Source organism: Mixophyes fleayi, chromosome 3, assembly GCF_038048845.1.
Source record: "Mixophyes fleayi isolate aMixFle1 chromosome 3, aMixFle1.hap1, whole genome shotgun sequence".
NCBI lineage: Eukaryota > Metazoa > Chordata > Amphibia > Anura > Limnodynastidae > Mixophyes > Mixophyes fleayi.
The window spans coordinates 262018286-262038933 of record NC_134404.1 but is presented as its reverse complement, the minus strand read 5'-3'; the positions used below and the strand labels follow the sequence as shown (position 1 = coordinate 262038933).

The 20648-nt window shown below is 39.2% G+C and overlaps 1 protein-coding gene across 2 annotated transcripts; it reads right to left on the bottom strand.

The window, feature by feature from the left end:
• Positions 1–2171: 2171 nt before the first annotated feature.
• On the bottom strand, positions 2172–19467 carry DPY30 (dpy-30 histone methyltransferase complex regulatory subunit). 2 transcript variants are annotated; one of them, XM_075203521.1, is made up of 5 exons: positions 19360–19467; positions 19195–19266; positions 19077–19124; positions 5503–5645; positions 2172–3241 (listed from the first exon to the last, which is right to left on the bottom strand). In XM_075203521.1, exons 2-5 carry the CDS (start codon positions 19231–19233, stop codon positions 3169–3171), a joined length of 303 nt encoding a protein of 100 aa, XP_075059622.1. In that variant the 5' UTR covers positions 19234–19266; positions 19360–19467; the 3' UTR covers positions 2172–3168. The 2 variants fall into 2 exon arrangements, with proteins under 2 accessions (XP_075059622.1, XP_075059623.1); XM_075203522.1 differs by lacking the exon at positions 19077–19124.
• Between the last annotated feature and the right edge of the window lie 1181 nt (positions 19468–20648).

Genomic DNA, 20648 nt, shown 5'->3' with positions numbered 1-20648 from the left:
GGGTGTCTGCTTTTAAATTCATAGATCCAGGTCTGAATGTAATAGTGAAGTTGAACCTGGGGAAGATCAGGGCCCATCAGGCTTGTCTTGGATTCAGCCTTTTTTGCTGATTAAATGTATTGCCGATTCTTATGGTTGGTTTATACTGTAATGGTGTGTCTTGCCCCTTCCAGCCATTGCCTCCATTCTTCAAGAGACCACTTAACAGCCAACAGCTCTCTGTTACCTACATCATAGTTCATTTCAGAGGAGAATTTACGATAAAAGAATGCACGGGATGGAGTTTATTATCAACAGGATTGACTTGAGATAGACTAGCCCCAGCTTCGATAGCAGAGGCTCAATATTGAATGGCTGCTCCAAGCTGTGGTGCCCAAGTACAGGTGCCATAGAAAAATTCCTCTTTTAAGGTTTAAAAGGCGTTCAAAGTTTATTGGGACCATATAAAGGATCTGTTCCTTTATAGATCATGGTGGTAAGAGGATCAACAATGATGGAAAAATAACTTATGAATCTATGTTAATAATTTTCGAATCTAAGAAACCTATGTAAGGCTTTCAGGTTAGTGAGTTGACTCCAGTCCTGAATCGTCTGTACTATGTTGGGTCCATTGGAAATGATGTCACCCGGGAAATGTACTGGATATACTTCAAATTCACATTTCTCTAATTTTACATATAACTTAACCTCTGAGTTTATGGAGAGCAGTTCATGTTGCCCAGAAACCCCTTATCCATACTGAAAATTACTATAAAACCTCTGACACCGCTGCAGATGGTCCAGGTGAGAGACAACCTGTGTGGTGCATCAATCCTGCTTTTATAGACAGAAAACCAAGGCTACTGGATATCACCAACATATAAAAGGTATAAACAGGATTCAGAAATTCTTACTGGCTCAGCTATGAATCAACAGTACATTTCCTGTATATGCCCAGTAAGCACAGGTTGCCTAGCTGATATGTTGACATGTCCTAGCCTTGCCTTGGTTACTTCAGCATTCATAACGCACATAAGTAAAACAATAAAATGGAGTTCAGCTGTAATTTTGCTTGGCCTGTCACAGTTGGTAATACCAACATCTCCTCTTCTCCCCAAGTTTGGTGCCTGGGTGTCATCCTTGACTCCCTCACCCCCCATCCAATCCCTTACCCAATCCTGTTGCTTCCATCTCCGTAATATAGACAATAAGAATATTCCTCTCCACTGATGCCACCAAAACTCATCCATTCTGATCACCTCCTGTCCTGTCTGGTTAAATGCAACCTCCTCCTCACTGGCCTCCCCTACTCCAAACGTGTTTCTCTTTAGTCCATACTTAATGCTGCTGCCCATCTAATCTTCCTCCCCTCTCTGATATCCACCACACTGGCTCACCTCCTGTATAGAATTCTCTTTAAATGTCTCTCCCTTACCTACAAAACCCTCTTTAACTCCACTGCTCCTTAAGTCTACAACCTTATTATCCTTCATACTCCCTCCCGCCCTCTACGTTTTACCAATGACCACCGTCTCGCCTCCCATCTGGTTACCATATCTCATTTCTGCATACAAGGTTTCCTCTGTGCTGTGCCCCCCCCCCCCCTCTCTCTCTCTGGAACATTCTATCAGGCTATCCCCCTTAGCATGCTAATCTTCAAAATATCCCTCAAATCCCACCTGTTCAGGCAAACCTACCCCTTCATCTGTCTAACCTCACTCACCTTGGTACACCTTTCTTTCCTCCTCTGCTCCTCATACTACCTTCTTGCGCATCTCTCCCTCCCGAGTACACTGTGACACCCCTCTGTTTCCTGTCAATCTGCCCCTTTTCCTTAGATTGAAAGCTCCCGTGAGCACTGCCCACTTTTCCTCCACCTTGGTCTCCCCAGCTTCATTTTGCACCTCGACAATAGGCCCCTGCCCCTGGTTCTCCACTGCTCCTTTTCTTTCCCATCTCCATTACTGCGCTGTTCCTCTTAGATGCACCCCACTGATGGGCACAGGGCAGCCTACTTTAGTTCACTCCCCACCTTCTCTTTTCTACCTGTGTGTCCTAGTATTCAGTTATATTTCTTTGCCTCGTACATCTGTTCCCAGATGAGTTGTTTTTAATTGTACTACCCTGTCTGCCGTGTTTTTTCCATGCTCTATGTATGTATAGAAATAATAATTGAGTCAGCCTGCCAAATATAAAATGAATAAAATATACTTTTATTCAGTAGTAATAGGTCTACCAGATGTTAAATACATAGATGACTGGTTACCTACTTGCAAAGCATAGTTAAAAAGGGTAATGAACTAAATAAATGTTTTTAACATTTCATATATAATGCACCCATGTATATAATAATTAGACTCAGCAGCCTCATCATTCTGTATTCCAAATAAGACAAGAAACAAAAATGACCGACGATAAGCGCTCTCAAAAGAAAAATGGTTTGTTTCATTATTTCGTCTGTGGTTAGAAGTCTATTCTTTGCTTAGGTCAGTGATTTAATGTCACTGACCAGACTCAACTTGTCGCATTATCCAAAATGCTTAATTCAATCTCATTTAGACAAATAAATTGCTAAAGTATACAGATCCAAACCAATCAAGCATATTCATTCATAGGCAGCATAGGGATAAGGAAAATGCTTCAAAATAGACTAGCCATAGGTGTTCCAACATTCAAGGAAAGGTAATAGCTTGAGTCGAATTTGATGTAAAGAAAGTAAGCAAATCTTTTCTATACATCTAGTTTAGCTCAATTTTTTTTTTACAACATTTTTAGTACTTTGTGGCACTTAAGGCTCTGTACTATACACTTTAGCTTGGTGGCCAAATGGCTGTCAATAGCAATTTTTGTAAAAAATAAAATAGTAGAATACTTCCGAAGCCTTATCAAGCAACATAACATTTCTAAGAACACTGATCTGTTTATATTTTCATAAGTCTCTTTAATCTTTCTTGTTCTTCAACCAATTTACAAGTCTGCCCATTTTAAAAAGGTTTTATTTTCTAAGGTCACTTAATACAAATCAGATCAAATGAGACTGTAGGCAACATAATGTCAAAAGTTAAATAAAATCAATTCATTAGGATGGAAGTCTGTTTTGAACAAACAATTAAACTTGAATGTGGCATCACTCGTTCCGTCCTTTGCAAAGAATGGTCATTCTTGTCAAATCAATCACAATATTGTCCGTTAGCTTCGTTCTTCAAATTGACTCTTGTTCTTTAACAGGTACGCTGCTAGAAATTCTATTGGATTTGGAGGTCTATTGTACCAAAAAATAAAATAAATTATTATTTTTTTAATACTAATATGCAAGTTGTATTTCCTTTAATATTTGGCATGCATTTTAGAACCTTTAAGAAAAAACAAAACAAAAAAAAACAAACACTTGGAAAGTTCTGATGTCAGAACTTCAGTAGTTCATTATAAAAACTTTTGTAATATTGTAAATGATGGATATCAGAAACCACCTTGGCTTGCATGCTGCATATAGAAGTACTTGATATTTTAATTTACAGTCATGGAACTCCTAAATGACTTCTAAATATTTTAATAATCTACAATATTCAATTGTGCTAAAACACAAACATTAATAGTTAAGCCTCCCATTAAAACTATGCATAGGACATATAAAAGAGAAAAAGTTGTTTTATATATTTGGGGATAGATGTGCTCTATGTCTGGCTGGCACAACTGCTTATTACCTTTAAGTCTTTTATGCCATTATGAGCAATTGAGACCAAGTAAAATGAGCCTACTCCCCAACACACACACACACCTAAAATAATTTGAGAGGTCATGAACATTATTGATGAGAGGTCTTCATTTGGTGACCCCTATCCCAGTGCAACCACAACAAAGTTTTAAAACTTAAGTCTGTGTGGGCCAGGCTGGTGAAGCCAGCAGACCCCTTCTCATAGCCCAATACACCTATCCATGTTACAAAGAGGATATGAAACTAATCTGGGATTTCTACTGTTGACAATGTCACAGGTACTGCCAATATGGTTTGTTGCCCACATTCATCATTGAATGATGTGCTCAATTTCCGTTAGAGGTTAGTGAAAATAAAGATGCAATTTTTTTTTTCCCTATTCAAGTTCACAAACCCCTTGAAATCTAATCAACTTCCAAGGAGTTTATGAAACCCAGGTTAAGAATCCCTGATCTATATCTTATTATTTTCCTGTTTTTATAATGCTACATATAGTTTATTAATTTATTTTGTTATCCGATTTTTATGTTTTTTTTAGTATCATAGATTGCAGCCTATAAATGTTTTCTTTAGGTTCATTTTTATTTTAGGTTCACATTTTGCTATGTTTTTATCCTCTGTTTGCAAGTTTGTTTTTGTGTATGCATTTTGTTAGATATAGAACTGTGGGGTTCACTTTAATATGATATTTATGGCAGCCATTTCAGATAACTAGAGACATGATTGATTACTTGTATAACCTGTCTAGCTATACATCGCGATCTGTGTTCAACAGAGAGCAGTGTTTTCTTGCCCATTGAATGAAAGCAACTACCAACTTAAAATCTCTTCTGTGACAATTTTTTTTCTATGGACAGGAGTTTCTTCTGCTATTTCAGAAGATATGGCAGACATACCATACCGTGCCCTGATTTTTACTGAGAACTTATGTATTTTACCGGCCGGCTGAAAGCTATACCAGTTGTTTAGCAACCCAAGATGCCTTGATGTTGCGAGCAGATGAACAGTTCCCATCTGTTCTTTATTTATTGGTAATTCTGCCTGACACGTAGATCGCTAGTAATACATAGTGCCATAGCTGGATAGCAGGCAATATCAATATTTGTCAGCTGTGATACATACTAGTCGTTTGTATCAGGATCATGCAATAATACTGACGCCGTTTACCTAGACATTGCATTTTTCTCATTACAGACAGCTACTTGCGATTCTTTAGATAGAAACACTGGTTAATTGATTTTTTGGGCACTAGTTTAGGTCTTATAAACCCCTGTAATATGTTCGCTCTCTGACTCTAGTGAAATTCAGCATTTCTGTAAATTAATTTTTTGTATTAAACTTCTGTTCGGGATTACACCCTAAATCACTGGTGGTGATCTTCTCTGTTTAGAACATACCTCTTATGATGCAGGCTCACCACATATTAAATTGTAAGACACCTGTGTCAACAAGTGGCATTTAGACTTTTCTGCTAGCTAGGGGAGACAAAGGGGAATATACAATAGGGGGGAAAAAAATATATATATATTAAGATGGTCTACTGGTTGACTGAACATTAAAAGAAATACCCAATCCTAAATAACAAATACAAGGTGTTATTCTATGTTTTTTTGCACAAGCATTTTTTTTTAGTATTTGACACTGTGCATAGCAAGATGGTTGAATCCACATGTAGACTATTCTACCGGGTATTCTATACTGTAATTTTTTTTATATAGCATATTCAGTTTAGCATTTAAAGACCTCAATTACCCAATAAAAGCTTGGTATTTATTAAAATAAAAGTTAAATCTTGGTTCAAATCTTACCTTTCCTTTGCCAGAACAGAAAGGCCTTGTAAAAGTATTGGAACCACAGTTTGATCAAGATATGCTCGTGTTGGCAGGGCCTGTAAATCCACTTTCTGCTTTGATACTTTTTCAGTGCTTGCTTTTTCATTTTCTACTATTCTCTAAGAAGAAGCAAAACAGCTGAATCAATCTATGTGAAGTTAATTTGGTTAATTGCAAATCAGTTCAATCCCCTTAAAGAAACCCACAAACACTGCAAAATTGCAGTGTGTGACCCCAAAACAACCCAGATACTCAATATCGATTGGATTATTACTGGACAGGTTGTTAAATGCATTCAGAGGATGACTGCTATTGGCCTGTGTGTACAAATTTCTTCAGACAGCACTAACAGCATCCAGTGACGCTGGAGGAGATCCACGATGTGTGTCCAAACTAGACACAAATCGTGGTGCCTGAGCTGATTATTAGATAAGTCTGTGTGTGGATAGCATCACGATTGCCATTATTGGAGACTGATAATAATGCTACCACCCAATAGCCTCCCTGCATTTTCCCCACCAGCAAAATATAATTGTTATTGTGCTATCATTTATATAGCACTGTACAGAGAATAGTTATTATTCACATTAGTAATTGGATGACCACAGCATTTATATTGTCAGTCTAAATTGCTTGAGACATGCCTGCACAAACACGCACTAGGGTTAACTTTGTCAGCAGCACTGCCGGATTTACCGCTAGGCAACCTAGGCACCTGCCTAGGGCCTAGCGGCTCTCGGAGGGGACAAGAGCAAATTGAAAAAAAAAATAAAAAAAAATTGTCCCCTCCCCCAACGCACAGCATCCCCACTGCGATTTTGGGGGGGGGGGGGGGGGGGGGGGGGTATCAGGTGTCGCGAGTCGGGGGAGGGGCCACACTGGGCTAGTGTGGCTGGTCTCCTGCTGTGTGTCACATGGGACATGCACCACATGACAGGTGCCGTCCCATGTGTAAAGGGGATGAAGACTACAGTCCACAGCTCCTAGATGGAAAAAGGTAAGCTGGGGGAGGGGTAGGGTAGTATATTAATAGTGTGTGTATTGTGTGTGTGAGGGGCCAATGTGTAGGTGTGTGTGTGTGTGTGTGTGTTAGGGGCCACTATAATGTATCATAACAATATGCTATAATCATATGATACATGGATTTATTTTCACAAATGACACTGAATTACATTAACTTTTCCTTATATAATCACCACACGACATAGTAGTTGATTAAATTAATTTTATTTATATTGGTTGCACATCACTTTCCAAAAAGTAAAAATCAAGGTTAAAAACCATAAAAGAACTAATAAAATATATAAAGGTGTTTTTGTATTTAACATTAAAATCATTTTTCGAGTGGTGATAAAATAATTCTGGGAGATGAAATGATATCGCTGAATTTGTAAACTTCTTAAAACTCATGATAAAATATACTAGGATAGGCAGTACATGTTACATTATATAACAATAATTATTGAATTAATAGCTTCTATGATGATTAGATTATAAAGAATTATACACATTCTAACAATGATTCCAAAAATTGGTAATTATAAATAGCCACAAAAAATGCAATATATTCAGAAATATAAACACCAACATGATGGAAAAAAATCACAGATTGGACAAACCTGGCAAAGGGGAAAGTGAGGTGGCGTTCGAACGTGGAACTAGTATGAAATAACACCATAGGTAGATCAAGATGTCAATAATGAAAATTGTTAACAGATTGGATAGAGGGGATTTAAAAATCTAAATTGGTGTAACAGACTGGTTGATACTCAGACAAAGCAGTAGCGAAACGCATGTCGGTAGTGTCGCATGGCGCCAATTTGGAAATCTGTAAAATGGGAACAGTAGTCATAATTTTTGCAAGGAACTGAATTCCGCAACAATATAAGTTTAGTCAATATAAATACTGTGGTCATACAAGTTACAAGGTCACTGGAAAAAAAAAAAAAAAAAAAAACAGAGCTACCCTTCTAATGATATAGGCAACAGTGAGGGGAGGGGGGTATATATATGTCATACCACCACGTCTCCTATGGCTCTCATTGCAAAACTATGAAATTCAATTTGCTTACATTTTCCAGTCACTTCTAAATTTCCACTTCCATCACTGATAGCTAGTAGAATCGCATCAAGTAAAAGCAACATTAAATGGCCACTAAGTGGAATTGCTTCTAATATGAACGCTGTGACTACAATACGATACCAAATAATGTTAGTGTCGGTCACAACTTTTGCAAGGAATGGAATGCTGCAAACAATTACAATTCTGTGATCATGCAAAACATGGTGGCACTCAGATCATTGGGAGGGACACCAATTACCCTGGCCAAAGCTGCAGGAAGTTGGCAAAACATTGGTACACTGGAATGCTGGGTCCATCTCAGCACAACCGAAGAACGAATTAGATTTGGGTCTAATCTGTAGGTCACAGAAATTTACAGCAGGGTAAGTGGTCGTCCAAGCAGGTTCTTAGGTTCTTGAAGCAAAATGATGTTTTATTAGATTAAGTAGTTCACAGCCACTAGTTGAAGGTATTCGTGACATCCAGGAAGGTACAGATGATATGATCATTATATGCTCAAAACAGCCCACTATTTATACAGTTCTGACATAACTCCTGCCAGGAGTTACACGTCTGAGTTATTTTAAGTATCAGGATACAATATATTTTCCCAAACATAGATTTACATGCAACGTTAACAATATTTACACTACTCTGTTATATGCTAAAACTTGCTACTTGCATTATCTGAGATACAGTCACACCAGACAGGAAAATGTATTAACCTAAGGGTAAATGGATGAGAAGAAAGAGCAAGCCCCCTGTTCATATACAGGCTCAGGGCTGGATTAACAATGGGTCTGAAGCCTCCGGCCTCTCCACAGAAATAGGCCCAGGAGAAAGCTGGGGTGGTCCCGACGTAGGAGAGCAGTTAGCCAATCGCTAAGCTGTCTGTTGCTGGGTGGGGTGGGGGCTGCACCTACAGAGGCTGTGTGTGACTCATGCAGTACCAACTTCCACCCAGTCCCAGACGAAGGTCAGCGCCGCTGAACACAACAACTAGGAACAAATTTATTTTTAACAGGGGAAATGCGACAACTAGAGCCAGATTAAGGGCCCCATGGGTCTGGTGCAGACAACTATTAAGGACCTATTATAAGAAGTGGCGTCCCGCTGGAGGTGTGGCCAGTGCTGTGTGGGGTTGCTCAGCACCATGGAGGGCAAAGCTTGCACTTCCATCCAACCACCTACATCTCCCTCCCATCTTCCCTTATATAAAGAGTGCACCACTAACCGGTTCACAAAACATGTATGTAAAGTGAAGAGTGGAAATACGTCCCAGCTGTCCCTCATGCTGGGACAAGCTCATGGCTGATCAGGACAGACCCCTAAAATAGGACTATCCTGTTGGAATTGTGACAGTTGAGAGGTAAATGTTAATCTATTGCCCATTGAAGACAAAAAATACAAACAATGATTGAGTAATAAATAAAAGATAAAACTTGAATCTATGAATAAAAAAAATAAATATATATATATATATATATATATATATATATATATATACACACACACACACATATACATACATATACACACACACACACAATGAGTGGTTCGGATTATGTGAAAGCAGACTTTGGGGTTTCGTGTGAAACAGAGTCGTGACTGTTTCTTCTGCCAAATCCAGACCTAAAATCGAGACGAAGTCATTTCCAGGATTTCTTTTTTGCAAAATGAGCGCTATATACTGTATATAAAGTTCACCCTTATTCTCTCAAGTGCCATTTTAGAACAGACAGCATGTAGGAAGGAGGTAAGCTGCCGTGCTTAGCTCATAAAATAGTGTCAATGGTGAACCAGGGGCATAGGAAAGCAGTAGAATTCTGTCATTACTGTAAAGCAGTTCTATAGAGAATAGTCGGCTACAATAGTATGCTGTTCAATTGCTTTTCATTTCAATCTTAAAATACACTTTACAGACTAGTTACTACTGATTGTTGTTAATGCATTGCATATATTAGTACTAGACATTATATAGACTAAGATATCATTCTGAATTAACTAGTATCTTTGATAAAAACAGTGTGCTTTAGCTGTCAGACTATTCGCAGCAGAATAAATAAAAAAACAAAAACACGACTTTTAAAATTGAAAGTTTGTCTAATGAAAGTAATCTTGTGTGGGGCAGTGACAACTGAAACCATTTTGAAAACAAATGGGTGTTGAGAATCAGCAGCAGTTGCACACCACAAAAAAAAACCCACTATATATTCTAATATACTCTATTTTTCAATACTTGTTTATTTTGGAAGGGTCATTTGGTGAAATCTATATTTAAAAAAAAGACTGAGGGTCAGCATGCAGCAGCACATCCCAAAAAATACTTAACAAAAAAAGTTGACAAGAGTGCCCCCAAAAGCCAAACATCATTTCTCAAATTCAATCTCAAAGAAACCATTGGCTCTTGATGTAAGGAGGAGGGGATTAAGAGGTAATTTTCTGATGAATTTGGTAATTTGTCCAAAAAAGGAAAATAGCTAACATTCCATATACTACCCGCAGTGGCAAGACAAATCTCAGACTATGTTCACTTATTCCTAGTAGGGGCGCTGCTACTGGTATATGCACTAGTATGGCCACTCCAAAACAGAGTGCCCAACACGGTCGTGCATCTTCCTAACTTCACATGCACTATCTTGCCACTCAGAGTGTACGCCTGTTATTGACACCTTCAAAACGGCCAAATCCGTACCCAAGGAAAACACAGAGGTTGACGAACAACTTGAGCACACAGAGAATCCTGAGGAGGGTATCCATGAGTGCTACCTGCAAGTCTGATGTTTCAGATTCAGACACTGTAATAATAGAGCAGTCTACTTCGAAAAGTCCTCAACCACTTGGAAATGTGAGGATGGGTAGTAGTAAAATTAGTAAAGATGATTTATGCTTAGACTTTAAGGGGGATACTATGGAAGTTGCAAATGCGCAAGAGGATGAGGGGGATAATTGTGGATCTGAAAATTAATGTGTTGTATATGGACAAGATAATTAGGAGGATGATGAGGATTGTGTTGAACTAAGGCAGCCACCAGTGTTACCACCAGCAGATGCCCATAATAAGTGCATTATCATGCCAGAGCAGAAGACAAAAAAAATAAAAAACGCCACACATTTTGTGTTTGGAAATATTTTTAAATCAGACATTTGTCAAGTCAGGCCAAAATAAGTAGAGGTAGAGACACTGAACATCTAGGCACCTCCTCCATTACGTTATTTGCAACGAGCTCATTTAAATCATGTTTCCAAACGTGGCAAATTGTGTATAGTAGCAAGCAGCCCAGCATTATCTACCAGTCAAATGGATAGACACCTGTAATCCTCACCGGTGTCAACACCATCATCCTCATTATTAGTACGTACTAGTCCAGCATCCAATTATCAAATTCCAAATAACTCCCCTAATGCAATCCATGGTTCCCAAAGAAACATCCTTGCATACTACAGCTACTGCTGAGGGGAAGAAATCTATACAGAAGGGGAAGAAAGTATTTTACACAATTGTCTCTGAAGCAAGCATTTGCAAGAGGAAACAAGTATGACAGTCAGCATCATGTTGCACAGCAGATCACTAAAGCCATGACAGCTATGTTAGCATTGAATGTGTGTTCAATTTCCACCATCAATGCAACAGGTTCTAGACGATTAGTTGAGGTCATGTGTCCACACTATAATGTTCCATCTCAATTTCACTTCACCAGAACATCAATTCCTCAGCTGTACTGGTTGGTTAAGCAAAAAGTCATTCAGTACCTAGAAAATGCCATTGTACCGACAGTCCACTTAACTACAGATATGTGTACATTGTGCGGTCCGGATCAAAACAAAGACTTTATGACTAACAGATCACTGGGTAGGTGTATCGCCATCAGCAGTGCCAGTAGCTTCACCATCATCCTCCTTATCCTTTCTGCATAGTAGACCTAGCACTCACTATCAGGTCATTCACAGGCAAGCTATTCTGTACCACTGGTTTCACAAAGAAACATACTGGTGTGTTCTCAGGGTTCCTCATTGCCGATACTGGAGCCAACATTGTGTGTGCATTACGACTTGGTGAATTTCAACATGTACCATGCTTAGCACACACACAAACTTAATTGAGCAGAATTTCTAAAAATATGAGGTCAGTGTAGGAAAAGCTGGCCTGTAAAATTTCTGGTCATTTTAGACATCCAGCGACTGCATGTAGAACATTGCAGCACCTGCAAAAAAAAAATGTCAAGTGCCATGTCACCAACTGAAGTAAGAGGTAGTAACAACGTGGAATTCCACACTTTATATGCTTCAGCAACTAGAGGAACAGCAACAAGCCATCAAGACCTACACAGCAAACCATGAGATAGGGAGAGGGGCAACATGTTATCTTACGCCCGCATATTGGAGAATCCTTACCAAGCTACTGAAACCCTTTGAAATTGTAACAAATGAAGCGAGTTCCGACACTGTCAGGCTGGGTCAAGCCATACCACTAATCAAACTACTGAAAAAGCAGCTGGAGAAGCTGAAGGAGGAGATGAAAGCTAGCAATTCAACAAAGTATGTTGGCCTTGTGGGTCAAGTTCTGTATTCACTTCGCCAGGACCCAAGGGTTTGCAGCATCTTAACATTGGATCACTACATTTTGGCAACCATGCTTGACACTAGGTTTAAGTCATATGCCATGTCTTTCTTTCAGAATGACCCAAATCTTCACAGATGTAAACAGCTCCTTGTGAGTAATCTGTTGGCTCAAGTCGCATGTGACTCTTTCCCTGCTTAAGCTTCCTTAAATGCTACTGCCAGAAAAAAAACAAAAAAAAAAAAACACCTTTCCTTTTCGGATAGTCACACTGATTGTGAGTCAATAGCACAGAAGCACACCTATGTGAAAGTTTTTGACATCTAGTCAGACTTAAAAGAACTGCCCAAATGTACTACTGATAGCTCTAGTACGTCTCAATCTGAACAAGGATAGAGTGTTAGCGCAGCCGGGAACGTTACGAGTAATCGACGGAGGGTACTACTTCCCAAAAATGTATAAAACTGGTGTTCATAAAAATGAAGTACAAATTGTACGAAGAATACCATCCTTACAGCCAATTACCAACAGAATCTGTAGATTCCAGTGAGGATGAATTTTTATTGTGTGGTGATGATTATCGTGACATTAGTGATGAGGGATGATGACATGGTCATCAACATATAGGAAGATAGCCACTGTTATCCAAATGACCATTAGTAATTTAAAAAAAAATTAAACTTTATATATTTTGTCAAGTTAATCAGCCAACAACCAAAATGTTCTCTTGTTCTCAAATCAAGCACTTCAGCCACAAAAGTGGCAGCCCTTGTACCTGAAGTGCTTGGTTTGTGCTTTTTGGACCCAAGGACAACTCCATCTTGCACTATTTTACATTTTGGCATTGGTCTATCAACTTGTGTAACAGTCGACAATTCAGGTGTCAACAGTATTAGGTTGACAATTTACATGGTGGATAGTATGATTAGGTTGACAATTCAAATGTCAACAGTATTATTATAGGATTAGGGATAGGGATGTGGTTAAGGACAGGGAAAGGTCTAGGAACAAGGTTAGGGACAGGGCCAATACCGTCTACATTTCAATTGTTGTCCTAATACTGTCAATGTCATTATATTGTAAAGTTTATAACCCTGTCTTTTCTGCTGTCCACCAATCATTTTATGTGAATCCTGTAGCTGTGAAACCCATGTATGCATCACACCAGGGTCAGTGGCCCCAAGTACAATGCCATCTTGCACCATTTCGCATTGTGCCCTTATTGTCTCATCATGGTTAAACAATGTCTACTGGTGCAGACGCTGTCTGTCGAATGAGGCGATACTGCCACTGCTGTGTCCTCTCCAATGTGTCACATATGCTAGGGGATGTTTTGTAACACATTGCAATGAGTAACTGTTCTCAGCATGTTACTGCCAACTGACTGCTGGTTGGGTGACAAATATGCAAAGTTTGGTTTCAAATTCAATTGCATTGTCTTGTCAAGACAGATGTTTGGCAAACAAATCTGCATCAATGTGAATTATACAAACTTGTGCAGGAAGGCCACATTGCTCATATTTATATACTTGGTGTGACAGGATGGTCCTCCTATGCCATCCTGTCTGTGTGTTGCTGAGGCCCGGCTGGGCTTGCCTTGCCACTGTCCCCTTTTCTTTATCCCAAATGCACCTTCTAACCGCAGTAGGAGGATCTTTTGTTGCTGCCACCACTAGGCTCCTTCACTGGCACCTAACACCACTTCCTTCTGGGTAACTCTTGCTTCTGGGGTACCCCCTTGATGGGCCCCTGGCCTGGTACACCTGACCTCTTGCCTTCAGTTCAGGGATGCTGTGGATGGTTTCACCTGGCCTATCACACTGGCTGGAGCAGCTGGTAAAGCGTTGGTACTGGATACTGTGGTAAACTGTACTCACCGCTGGAGCTGGCATACTGCGAGGGGCAGGAGCTTCACCGGGCACCTCCATAAGATCAGATAGGCCGGAGACAACATCCTCTGCGTGGCTCCTGAAGAAATAGAAGCTTGAGACTTTTACTCTGGGCTGGCTGATGCTGTTGATGGCCGTTGTCTAGCAGCTGTGGTCTCTTCCTCTGGGCTGGGTTATGCTGGTGATGACCCTGAATAGTGTAGTCTGGTAGCTTGGCTGCGGGTATTAGAGTCACAATTCCAGCCCCAACATCATTGCCCAAGATCACATCAGATGGGAGGACAGCCATAACAGCAACATCTCAACTCCTGGTCATCTCCCAGTCCAGATACACCCTGGCTACAGACACTTTCTCCTTCAGTTCATCTGCCACAGTAACTTTGACAGTGCAACCCTGGCAATACTCTGGCAGGATCAATAAGATGGGAACTCACTACAGTGATTGAAGCCCACCTGAATATCCAAATCGTTCTCTCTACAGGTTCCTCCACATTTTTATTTTTTTTTGGGTGGGGGTCTTTTGGACAAACAAGGGAATCTCTCCGCTGAGCCACCTTCAGAAATGCCACACTCCGCGGAGCTTGCAGTGGTGGAAACAGTCTCTACTTGGCACATTTTATATGGTGGCCGCAACACAATACAGAGGGCAACCTGGCGGCTGCCACACAATACAGAGGACAACCTGGCGGCTGCCACACAATACAGAGGACAACCTGGTGGCCTCCAGCTCAAGTACTTAAAACAAAATCCAGATAAAATAGCGGCAATAGATCAGTAGGAAAAAAATTATTTGCCATGTTGCAGGTATATTGCCTTTTGTAAAGAAAACCTCTGGCTTTTAACAGGGATCTCAGCAGAATAAGGCATTGGTTTGTTTTTTATTTTTAACTGGAACCTCTGAAACACACATAGCCCTCTAATGTCCTTGATAAACTAAAGGCAATATATTTGAGGCATACAATTGCAGATGAGTTTGTATCAGACAACTGCCCCCACTATACTCTATACTCAGTATACAGCAGAGTTTGCACGATTTACCTATGCCCATGATTTTCACACAATTTATAGCCCTATTAATCTGCAGATTGAGAAAACCTTTAAGCTAACAAGCAGAAAAGATCACTTCATAGCCATAGTGAAATAAAGAAATACAGCTGACCAAACTCTACGTTGCCAGTTATAACTAAAATGGATTCTATACTTCACATCCCATAACGCAATATACATACATACACACAGTGCCACACACCACACTTACCTACTTTGGAGATCTCCTATCCGGGAGGGCAGATAGCCATGCAGTTTCATGGGGGGTATGGCCACTCAAATCGCATATTTAGGCCGCACCCCTCTGCTAAACCATACCAATTTTTTCCACAATTTCGGAAGCAGGGGTGGGGGGGGGGGAGAATGTTTTATTAGCTCCGCCCTACCCATTTACCAACAAGCATGGCAGGATGCAGTAGGCAACTGTGTGTGTAATTATATATATATATATATATATATATATATACACACACACATACACACACACACACACACACACACAGAAAGCTGTAGGAAAAGAAGCCTCATCTCTCCAAGCTAAAAGCTCTGCAGTCGAGCTCTGCTTTTACGGCAGTAATGGTCGGACCCGCCGCCTGTATAATGTAAGCCTGGCGGAGGGTCCGGCCATTGCTGAATTAAACCTGGCAGTTTTACCCTGTCCATTGCAAGTGACGTCATTCTTACTGGTGAAACACTTTACACGGTCAAAATTTACATGCGCCACCCATACAGTCTATGGACATTGTGGTATGTCTTATCAAGTAAGTGTACATTTACTCCTTGTCTCTTTTATACTCATAGAAATTCAAGCGCCAGTTTAACTTGTGTCAGGATTACTGTTGCCTAAAAATTGATCACCACCAAGATTAGGATTCATATAGATACATACCATATACCACACCATAGATAGTGTATTTATATATAAACTTACATAGATTCAAAGTTTTATATTTTTTTTATTGATTAATCAATTATTGCTTGTAATTTTGTCTTCAATGGTCTATAAAATAACATTTACCTCTCAATTCCATCAAGATAGCCCCCTAAAATCAGGACTATCCTGATCAGCCAGAATCTTGTACTTGCACGAGGGACAGTTGGGATGTACTTCCACTCATCACTTTACATATACGTTGTGTGAACCAGTTAGTGGTGCACTCTTTATATAAGGGAAAATGGGAGGGAGATATAGGTGGTTGGAGGGAAGTGCAAGCTTTGTCCTCCATGGTGCTGACCATGCCCACACACCACTGGACACACCTCTGGCGGGGTGGCACTTCTCATAATGGGCCCTTAATAGTTTTCTGCCCTAGGCCCATGTGGCCCTGTAGAGACTAAACAGACGTGTTGGTCACTGAGTGATGAACAGGGCTAATTAACATGAGTCTACCTGTCTCTAGACAGTTTCAAAAACATATCCCCTCCCTTCTATTGCTAACTTCCCAAAGAAAAGTTACAACTCCAAACAAGACATTGCCATACAAAATACATCCCAATGTAACACGATAAGTGCATTTGCAATTATATACATTTGTGCCTGCACCACTAATTGAAATACATTTCTAACTGATCCAGCTACAAATAAGTTTTGTATAAGTGATCCAGCCACAGTTAGCTTTAAACGGATAGTCAGATTAACATCAGGAGGCAGTGCAAATTCATGAACTGAAATCTGCTAGCAGTAAAACCACGATTGTGTAAAATGTTATGAATCATGAAATTACACTTTCAGTGGTAACCACACCACTCTAAAATAGTCACTGAATTATAATGGTTAAAAAAAAACAAAAAAAAAAAAACTATGAGGAACATACATATACCAATGCATCTGGTAGAATAAATAAATAATAAATACTGACAAGCCAGCAAGACCAACCTCCTCTTTATGCTGCAACTATGATAATTAGGTAAAACTATTATAAAATCTGACCGAATTGTTCCTTTGATAATAAATGTACAATGAATGGTAATTAGATTAGATGTATAATGTGATATAAATGAACCTGATAGAGTAATCAATCTAAATGAGGCCTTGTAACAGGGAGGAACCTCAAAAATAGTCACAAATTCAATTAGCAGTCTGGCACAATTAGGTCAAAAATATATAGGAGAGATAGAACAAACTCAGAGAAGGAAAGACAATTGCTGGATCTAAAAAGAGGTGGGGGACGAGTGTGCAATGAGCATAATTTCAACAACAGTTATCGCGACATGAAAATGGCGACTGCTCTTAGTTTAAACATGGAGGAAATACAGACTTCATGAAAAACTAAAATACAAGAATTCCGACAAAGGAACACACCAGCACCAAGATTTACATCACTTCAAATGGTAACAGTTACATTGCTGCTAATAAGGCGGCAATGCGAGTACCCAGTGGCTGTATAATTTGCTTGTTTTTTTTTTTTTTTACGAAGGGTTGGATATTATAGAGCCGGCAGGTTCTCGCATAATAGCAGCAATGTAACTCTCCATTTGAAGTGTCGTAAATCTCAATGTCGTTATGTTCCTTTGTTGGAATTATTGTACGTTACTTTTTCATAAAGCCTGTATTTCCTCCATTTCGGAAAATAAAGCAGTCGCCATTTACATGTTGTCGTAACTGTTGTCGGAATTTAGCTGTTCACAGTAATGACTATCACCACTGAAAAGAGAAATCTAAAAAAAAGTTGATATCATTTAACATCATAATCAACTTCAAAATCACAGCATATAGACACCGCCCAATAACAGATTGGTGGTATTCATTTACCCGGCGGTATTTACACTGACAACGACGAGTCCTACAAAAAACAACGATACTGTAAAAATGACAAGAATATCATACAGACTTACCTGTAAAACAACAAATCAGATTTGCGGAGAAAGCAGCATGTTGACAGCTATAAGTTCCAATGACAGAGCTGGCCAGCACTTCATGTTGAAGTCAGTTAAAGGAGCGACAGAGGAATATGCATTTAAAGTGGTAATATTAGGACCCCACAACAACACACTTTAGTGTGCGTTACATTAAAGTGTGTAGGTGTGGGGTCCTCACATTGCCACTTTAAATGCACATTCCTCTATATCGCTCCTTTAACTGACGTCAACATGAAGTGCAGGTAAGTCTGTATGATATTCTTGTTGTTTCTACAGTAATGTTTTTTTGGGGTTTTTTGCAGGTCTCATTGTCAGTGTAATAACCCATAACATATACCTACAGATTGTCAATTTACAATATTTTTCATATTTGTATCTCACTTTTTCAACTTATTAAAAAAATAAATAAAAAAATTACTAGATAGATCTCTAGTTTAGACTGTACAGGGATGGACCAAATCATATATTAGTACACTTTAGACACAACTAAACTATATATAGCTTTGATATAAAAATTAATCCCCCAGGCTTCTTGGACTTGTGATTATAACTGCACCTTGTAGAAAAGTTCCCTTTTTGCAGGCATTGCTGCCTCTGCTATACAACACAGTGAACTTACCTGTTAAACATAACATGGCAGCATATTTACAAAACAAAATAAGAGGTGTTCAATATAAAAATAAAACAAACAAGCAAGTATTTACAAAGCTGAAAACAAACCCATGGACAAATCAAAACACTAAAAACAAGTGTTCAACAGTGTGTATAATCAGAAACAATGCTTTTCAATATTCATAAACAAAACCAAAAACATATGTACCATATACACAAAATAAAACAAATGAAAACCAGCAGCACACTACTGTACTTAAAATTAAAGAGAGATTGTAACTACAACACAAACATGTACTCCAGATTATTTCTGCAGGCATTTGGAGGCAAGGTGTAAGTGAAACACAAATCAGGACACATTAGTTCCTATGTTAACTAAATAACCAGTTCTACCATGCACCATCTGGAGGGGTCAAGACAGTCAATTACAAGTATTAACCAAATGACAGGGATTGATTGAATCTAACTAAGCACTCATGGATAACCACTCAGCGCCTCAAATCAGCAACTGGTTTGGTACCTCAACATTTTCTGTCAGACCATATTCTGAGTGAGGATTTTCCGAAACCTGTAAAATAAAACACCAGTCAGCAGCGCTCACAGAAATTGTCACGTCTGGTACAAAGAGCGATCAGTACCTGGCTCTGTCCTCCTTCTGTGGTCTGTTCAGCATCCATGGCTGGAAAACGTCACTGGAGGAATGTACACACCTGCGCAACACAATATATTAGAAACGTTACCCTCAATTCCCCTTGTGCAACATAAACACAAATTAAAAACCCCTAAGACGTAAGCAAGGATACCTTGTAACTATGACTGCAGGGAAGACACAACGTGCACCGGAAGCTGAGCGGCTATATAGCAACCCCGCTAAACACTTCCCTGCTTCCGCCCTGCTCCGTTTCCTTCCCAACTGCGAAACGTAACCAATAGCACTGCAGCTCTGAGCCGTTTAGGCTCAGCATTATTGTGTAAGACGAGCTGTGATAGGTTGTCAGTGGATATCGCCGTGTGGCTGTTGGTACACAATGGTTGTGCGGGATCCCATTAGTTACCCGTGGTTTTCCCTGTCGACGTCCTTTAACTCCTTCAAAACTCTGGGTGTTTCATAATGACCAGGCCAATGTTCAGGTTTTGATGGTGTGCAGGTTTTTCACCGAGAGTAACTTATGTGTTTTAGTCTACCATGGTGATTCTTTGAGAACTGCACCCCTGACAACTTTGTAGAATAATAGATATTATCCACACTTTTACCAGTAAATTATTATATTCACACTATTTCAGTGGGGTGCACACACACAACGATTATTATTTACAGAGAAAAAATTAAAGTTCAGTTAATGGAGGCGTTCAAAAACTTACTGGTATGAGAACAAATTTATGTATAAAAAATAATCCTTATTATTTCTTATCTTTAAAACAGTTTAATATCGTGCCAAATCTCCCAAACAAAATATTCGGTTAAAATGTCAGTGATCAAGATTAAATATAACGGAGCTGGAGCATCTGATAGACCTCCTTCTCCCTCTCCTATCCATTCGCCACAAACTCTACTTGACTCCCCTCAGGTCGATTAGTAGGTTAATGTTTCCACTTTCTCTTCTCCGAAGGTCAATACTTTTCCATTTGACAATGTTATTCTTATTCTTGCTACATAGGTTGAATAATATTTCTTTTTTTCGATTGTTTATTATTATTGATAAATTATGTTGTGTTACAATAGTCATTGAGCAACTACTTCCCCTCCCTCTTGGTGGGGGGATTCTATGTCTCCCCTCTACCACCCCTCTCCCTTTACCTCTTCACTGTTTAATCCCCTTTTTTATGTTCTGTACCCCATATCCTTGCAAATTTTCTCAGTAAAAACTTTATTGATGAAAAAAAAAGATAATATGTGACATATATTAAAATAAGGGGGAAAGTAGCCGAGTTTGCTTGGTGTCTTCTCTTTGTTTATTTTGTACTCTGCATTTTATCCTCGTCTCTGGAAATTGTTTTTCACTTCTACTATATTTGAAAATCGAAATAAAATTCTTACAAATAATTATATATATATATATATATATATATATATATATATATATATATATAT